The 7871-nt window shown below is 44.9% G+C and overlaps 1 protein-coding gene across 1 annotated transcript; it reads left to right on the top strand.

Moving 5' to 3' along the window:
- Positions 1 to 2700: 2700 nt before the first annotated feature.
- On the top strand, positions 2701 to 5293 carry TMEM42 (transmembrane protein 42). Its single transcript, XM_044294905.1, has 3 exons — positions 2701 to 2862; positions 4145 to 4291; positions 4887 to 5293. Exons 1-3 carry the CDS (start codon positions 2719 to 2721, stop codon positions 5022 to 5024), a joined length of 429 nt encoding a protein of 142 aa, XP_044150840.1. The 5' UTR covers positions 2701 to 2718; the 3' UTR covers positions 5025 to 5293.
- Positions 5294 to 7871: the final 2578 nt, after the last annotated feature.

The raw sequence follows: 7871 nt of genomic DNA, 5'->3' as shown, positions 1-7871 counted from the left end.
TCCTGGAGGTTGTATTATTTCTTTGCACACGCGATTCACATTTTGATGTTGTCCGAGTTTAAAATGGGCAAGACCCAGCTGAACAATGACACATTAAAGTCAATGGGCAAATTCATGTTCACATTTCAGTGAACATTGTTGTTTTTTCCCCCACTGACCATCTATATTTTCTATAAGATTCTCAACCTAAAAATTTGACTGCTGTTTTTGGTCAAACATATAACTGACTTAGGGGTAAGTTACAGAAATTGTGCTTTAATAAAAAAAAAAATGCTGCAGCACAAAATGGAGCCTGCACTATATATAAAGTATATTACATATAGTACAGGGGCCATTTTGACCAAACATAGCAGTCTATTTTTTAAGTTCAGAATGTTATTATTTAGTTCTTTATTTGGCATTAATGGCAGCCAAGCTCATCCCAGGGGTCCAGAGAGGGGTTCACCCTTCTTTCACTCTGCCACTGTCCCTGCCTCTTCCTTCACTGTTCCTGCCTTTGTCCCTTTCTCAGTCTCAAATCAGACCCCCTAGCCTACATCAGACCCCCCAGCCTCATCACACTTAGAATTGTACAGCATCCAATCGGACCATAAAAAAAAAATAATAATAACTTTCCTCTCCAGCTTTGAACTGTGCTGCCAGTTGTCAGTCACTTGCCTCCCCTGGTCTTCTTCCCGCCGCGCTGTCAGGTCACAGTGCGCACCTACGTGCGCTACGTCCTGACACTGTACGTGTCGGGACACAGAACGGAGGCCAGAAGAACAGGGAAGGTGAGGACAGCCAGTGCAGTGCTGTTCTTGCCTCCTGCATGCTAATGGGGGCGGTCATTAGCATTTTCACTATATGTTATGGCAGGAGTTCCCCACCCTTGATTTAAACCAAAGAGTCAGTAAAATAAAAACTGAATTGGGTGTCATGCACACGGCCGTAGGCTGTCTGTGCCCGTGCTGTCGACCGCACATAGTCCCCAACTCGCCGTCCATGTGACTGCCGTCTGCAGATGCAGACCCATTCCCTTGAATGGGTACGTGATCCGTTTGCACCGCAAAAAATAGGACATGCACTATTTTTTGCGGTGCAGAGGCACGGACAGAAAGCTCGCAGAATTGCTCATTAGTGCTTCTGTTGCGTGCTGCACCGCAACATATCTGGAGGTGCAGAGCAGGCCAGTGCCCATATATGTGCAGGCACCCTTGCAGACGAGTGAGTGTCTCTGCGAGTCTGCAGCGCAGCTCCCGTCCTGAACTCCCAGCACTGACGGGTCACATAGCATTATATTGATTTTTATGATGCTATGTAACCCTTACAGTTCTGGAATGTATTGGATGACACTGACATAATGCTGTCAATGTTATTCAATACATTCCAGAACCGTAAGGGTTACATAGCATCATCAATCTATATAATGCTATGTGACCCCCATTGGTGCTGGGAGGTCAGGACGGGAGCTGTCCTGCGGACTCGCAGCGAGACGCACTCTTGGCTGGATTCACAAGTGACTGATTCTAGCTGCAGCATCGTACAGTACCAGCAAAGTGAATGAGCTTTTAGAGATTCTCAGTCATACGTGGATGCAGAAACTGACCTGCCGTGTGGACTTAAATCTGCAGCATGTCCGTTTATACTGTGGTTTTTGCCCTTTCCAATGCAAAGAATGAAACTGCGTCTAATCTGCAGCTTTTCTGCAACACGTGAAGGCACCCTTTGGTGTGTGTGGTTTTATTTTTCTGCTATAGATTAGAAGCAGAAATGCTGCAGAAAATCCACAGCTAATCGGTCTGTTTTGTGGATGTTTTTATTAGCAACACTGTTAAAAAAAAAAAAAAAAAAAACGTAAGGCCTCATACACACGGCCGTTGCTCGGCCCTTCCATTCATTGGAGGACAGCAATTTGCGGTCCCAAACGCATGGGCAACATCCGTACGGCTGCCGCAGACAGATCTAGACCCATTAAGGGCTCTTTCACACTTGCGTTGTTCTGTTCCGGCATAGAGTTCCGTCGTCGGGGCTCTATGCCGGAAGAATCCTGATCAGGATTATCCCCATGCATTCTGAATGGAGAGAAATCCGTTCAGGATGTCTTCAGTTCAGGACCGGAATGTTTTTTGGCCGGAGAAAATACCGCAGCATGCTGCGCTTTTTGCTCCGGCCAAAAATCCTGAACACTTGCCGCAAGGCCGGATCCGGAATTAATTCCGGCAAATGGAGTACACGACTGATCCGGACAACGCAAGTGTGAAAGAGGCCTTAGATGGGTCAGTGGTCCGTCCTTTATTGCCTTATAATTTGTAGCCAGTGGTCTGGTCAGAACATCAGAGGGTGAACATGGCAGGCGGTAAAACATTGCGTCTGCTCCGTTATGGGGCCACTTAGCGGACTACTATGCAAAGCATTTATGAGGGCTCAGGCTGGCAACCATGGGGACTCTGAGTGAGGGGGGCACCTGCGGTTGGCACAATGGGGGTACTGTGGTTTGCTAAGTGAACATGTCATCATGATAGGGAGTGGTGCCCCTATTTTGTCCCATATGCTTATTGCACTCCCTAATTAATCTACTACGCAAGTATTCTGAATTTCGGTGCCGTCCGATCCCTATAAGGACGGGGCACTCGCACACAGTATTGGGCGGGCTGCCCATAAGTAACATGGCCGACCCGTCTCCAGCGCCCGCACCTTGATCACGTGGTTAAACAGGAAGCGTGTTCCCCCTGCAGTTCAATGTGGTCCAGCTGGGGCTGTAGCGCGGCGGCCGGGCTTTTGGGGGCGCTGTCCGCCTCCTCCGCTAAACTTGCCCTGGGTGCGGATTATATGAGGGACCTGTGTGCGGTTACAGTAGGGGAGCGGGCAGATGTCTGCGAGTGGGTGAGTGCCCACTAGTCTGTTAACATAGACGGTCAGGATGTTAAGAGTTAATGTAAGCCGAACACATGGGGGAGGGGGGATTTGTGGCACTGGCTATTTTGTTAGCAGTGCAGGGTTCTCCTAATGTGCACCCACCAGCAGTACCTGAAGTTCATCAGAGGGCACTAACCTGGTATAGGCCATCTGAATCGGTGGAGGTCCGACACCCCCATGCATCAGCTGTTTGTGTGTGAGTTTATTGGGGGTGAATCAACCCAAACATAACCAGCTGGTCCATGGGGGTGTCGGACCCCCACTGATTTACTATAGGTGACCTTTCCTGAGGACAGGTCATCAATATCTGTAACAAACAAAGCTTGGTTAGGGGGATTCTAGTGATGGTGCTGTTATATGGCCAAAGACAACAGAATTAGGATCCCTGTAAAGCAAAATTTTGTATTAGAGGGGTTGTCCCGCAAATAAATAAAAAATATCTGGAGTAAAAGCATTTAACTGTGTCAGTGCGAAAAAACCACTGCTCTCCAGTGTCATTTTCATCATCCCCTTTTTTTTCCACCTCTCTGCACCTCTGGGCTCTTCCCTTTCTGTGGGGCGGGCAGCAGCTCATCTGATGTGACCCTCAATCTGCTGCACCTCCCGGGAGTGCATTGCAGTTAACCTTTTCCTCCCCTACATAGAAAACAGTCCCTCATACAAAGTCCCTGTAAGTCCACAAAAAAAGAAAGAAATGGCACTGTGGCATGCACTGCAATACTTCTATGAATTTCAAAGTAGGGATGAATGAAAGGCATCTGTGCCGCTTCATCTGCTATGAGATCCCTACATGAGCACTGAGGAGGGAGAGAGCAGAGAAGCCGCTGAACATGTTAGTCCGCAGGGGGCGCTACCAGAGAGGAAGATGTATCGTACATAAAACCTAACTATTCTTTGCATGTATATTGCCATAATACTTTGAAATGCCCGCTCATTGCATAGTGTTACTTTTTGTGGGATAACCCATTTCCAACTACTGAAAACCTGAGGCTGGCATCTGAAGTAGTCACTGGCTCTGTAGTCCTCATCGTTAGTCCACCTACTGCTGCCCTTTTTTAGTGGATTTTAGACACAGATTTATATACATTCCTGTAAAGTGTTATTGCATCCAGCTGCTTTCTGCTAACACTGGTTTGGGCTCGGGTCACCTCACATTTGGTCAGACATGATGAAGGTCATTCTTCACCATAGCACAAACCTTGTGATGAGATGAAATAAGGAGTTAAACTTTATCCTGTGCTGATTGTAGGTCCACCTCGTCCTCCGCCTGGGCTGTGCCGGCCTGGTGTTGCTGTGTAATGCCGCCATGTGGACCTTCTTTGCAAAAGCTTTAAGATATTCTTCATCCTCAGCTGCTGCCACTGTGACAACCACCGCTTCAAATTTTGTGTCTTCAGTGAGTATTTGAGTACAAACAATATGTGGTAGGTACTGACAAGCCGCACAGATACTATAACTGGGAGGGTCCTGAGGATCGGACCTACTGTTGAGAAGGAACATTCAAAGTTTGTTCCAGATAATTGGCTCGTGTAAAGGTGCCGCAGATCGCCCGACAAAAGAACAAAACCCTCTGTGGTATCTTTCATGTGATGTCTAACATTGTCGTATGTCCGTAGCACATCACCTTATGCTGACAATATACAGAGTGAATGGGTGCATATGAAATGCCAGGGTTAATAAGTTCCACCTACCGTTTGCACTGCGTTTAGGAGAAAATGTGGTCACAGTAGGGTTCCATTTTCCATACTATATTAAAGCCGAAATGGTTGTATGTATAGTTGAGATAAACTACACAGTGTTCTGTAGAGCTCTTATATACTGTACATCCCAATGTGTATGATCCACTCCTGGCTCAAAAACAGCATTAATAGACCGTATTAGAACGCAATTTAATTATTTCTATCATCTTTATGGGAAAGGTTGTGAACATTTGGGTTTTATATGGTCTTATTAATTGAATGTGATCCATATCTACAAAATCTCTTTGACAGGCTGTCCTTGGCAAAGTTCTGTTTGGAGAATCGCGCGCTTTGCTCTGGTGGGTTGGAATTTCAATTACACTGTGTGGATTGGTTTTACTTCACACGTCATCCTCAAAAACCGAAGATTCAAGAAAAAAGGAGAACTAACTGACTATAGACCTCTGGAGACAAACCGAAAACGTTCAAGATACCTCCTTCTATTGTGAAGAAAATATGCTGGCCGAAAAGCCTGGGCTTCCTTCCCAAATAACCCCATTTACGTCAATGGAAAAGATTTTCAGCCGCAGAAGTTTCTACAACAGATCTGCCACCGGTGAATCTCCCCTTAAACTAGAACTACTCTTTCCATTCATTCTTCACTGATAAAAGAGCGTTACCTTATTTATCAAAAATCAAATAAATGGACCAAAATGTTAGGGAACAGACTGGAATTTTCTTGTCTGCATTTAATGTATTTTTAAGCAATACTCTAGGCAATACTTTTTGTTTCCTATATAAAGGTAAGGGTCCTTTTACATGGCACGAAATTGGGTCAGAGACAAGCGTTGGTTGATGAGATCGCTGATGGGCACTCGTTTAACGGCTTCTGGATCGCCCATTGACTACATCTGTCTGGGCATTCTGTGCTTATCCCTGAATGTCCTTGGAGAGACTGCAGCAGCGGGGCTCCCCATAGAAAAGGGAAGGATGTTTTTTCTCCTTTTTTGTATACACAGTGCTCCGTCATAATGATGGGGCCTTGTCATAAAATATCTACCTCTGGCAGTCCATGCCAATTTGTGACGTAAATAAGGATGAATGTTCCTGGGTTGATAGCCCTGTCTACTTTCTACCCTTGCCATGCCCCCTTTTCGTAAACCTGGGTGTTGCGACTTTTGTAAGCCAAAAAAGGCGTAGAGTGAATGATGAATTTCCCCCTATTTTTTCCAACAAAACAAATACTAAAATAAAAGTGATAGAAATAAAGCCTTATATACTGAGTAATGGTACAGAAATGATTTACATATCCAAATGGAAAAAATGCCTTTGGCCTCTTACACCGTATGGCTTTTTCAGTATTTTGTGGTCCGCAAAAAATACGGATGACGTCCGTGTGCATTCCGTTTTGGGGAACGGAACAGCTGGCCCCTGATAGAACAGTACTATCCTTGTCCATTATGTGGACAGTAATAGGACATGTTCTGTCTTTGAACGGAAATGGAAGGCATACGGAGTACCTTCAGTTTTTTTTTTTGCGGATCCATTGAAATGAATGGTTCCGTATACGGAACGCAAAAAAAAACGTAGCGGAAACGGGAAAAAAAACTTGTGTGCTAGAGGCCTTTCAAAGACACATGTACTAAAAAAAATTAGAAAATCCATCTGGTCGGTAAGGGGGTAAATGGCCTGGTCTTGAACTGGTTAAAGGACCTTCACATGGCCTGATGCAAAATGAATGAGGAGCGAGCAACCATTGGGACCCCATTCAGTTCACCGTTGTATTGCCAGCAGCACATCCCCTTATTTACATAGATTGATGTGCTGCCGGGAAACAACAGTTTTAGGTACCCCACAAAAGATGAGATCACCCAACAGGCAAGAATATGTGCTGTTTTGACGGGTGATCAACAACACCTTTAGGGCTCATGCACACAACTATGTATTTTGCAGTCCGCTGGTTGGTGTGCATTACGTATTTTGTGGAACAGAACAGTCCTATGCTTCAATAATAGGACAAGTTCAATTCTTTTGTAGAATGGAAACGGAATGCACACTGAGTAACTTATGTTTTTTTTGTGGACCCATTGAAATGAATGGATCTGCATATAGTCCACAAAAAAAACTGAACAGACACGGTAAGAAAATACATTTGTGTGCATGAGCCCTTACACAGACAATTTACCGGGAACTAGCATTCATACAAACGTTTGTTCCGGATAATTGGTCCAATCCATGGCCCGTGTAAAAAGACCCTGAAACTTCTCTTCCACATTTATTATTGTTTACAACGTACATATAATTATTAGGCAACTATTCTGGCCAAAGAGAGTGAGTGAAAGCTTGGGCAAGGGCTCAGTGTCTCCCATAGGAAAACATTGAGGGCATGTAGCACTATGGATTCTTTCACACATCAGTGAATCATGGACATGTGCGGTCCGTGTTCTCCATTGACATCAGACATATTCATTGTGATTTTCCACTGACGTAAGACTCATTGAAGTCTATGGATCTGTGAAAACCACTGACACAACGTGGATTGGATGGCATCTGTGTTCTGTCTGTGATTTTCATGGAGCATTGATAAGAGATGTACTGAAAACATTTTCAGCCTAGCTTCCATGTACGTGGAATACTGATGACACACTGAGAGCCAAAAACGGACTTATGGATCAAACATGGATCCTTCATGGGCATCTTCACAGATGAACCACTGACCACCTTGTCACGGATGTCATCACAGACGTGTGAAAGTGACTTAAAGGGGTTTTCCGAGATTTTTATACTGATGACCTATCCTTTCGATAGGTCATCAGTATCTGATCGGTGAGGTCTGACACCTGGGACCCTCACCAATCAGCTGTTAGAAAAGGCAACACCACTCCTGTGAGTGCCGCGGCCTTCTCTCTGCTTTTCCTAGGCCAGTGATGACTGTCTTGTTTCCCCAAGACCTGTGATGTCACTTATTTCACTCCTCCTTTTATATTGAGGGATTTGTTAAAAAATAATCAATAAAAAAACATTACAAAACATTGTCAGAGGAGGTAAGAGCTGCATTTACATTCAGCAAACACTTCCAATCTTGCGATCGCTTGGTCCTAAGGATTGTCATTGCTTCTGTTTAGACAGCACAATCTGATGCCCAGAAATGATGACTTAGGCAAGTGAGATCACGGCATCTAAAGGGTAAAAAACCCAGAAGCTTGCTCTTTGGACTTCTTACCGGCATCCTCTGTGGCCAGTGAGGATGCCAGTAATTGATTTCAATTCACTCAGCCTCGCTGAAGAGACTGAGGG

This window comes from Bufo gargarizans, chromosome 5 (genome assembly GCF_014858855.1).
Source record: "Bufo gargarizans isolate SCDJY-AF-19 chromosome 5, ASM1485885v1, whole genome shotgun sequence".
NCBI classification, from domain to species: domain Eukaryota; kingdom Metazoa; phylum Chordata; class Amphibia; order Anura; family Bufonidae; genus Bufo; species Bufo gargarizans.
Note: the sequence above shows the minus strand (reverse complement) of the source record. Positions and strands in the feature narration are given on the sequence as shown.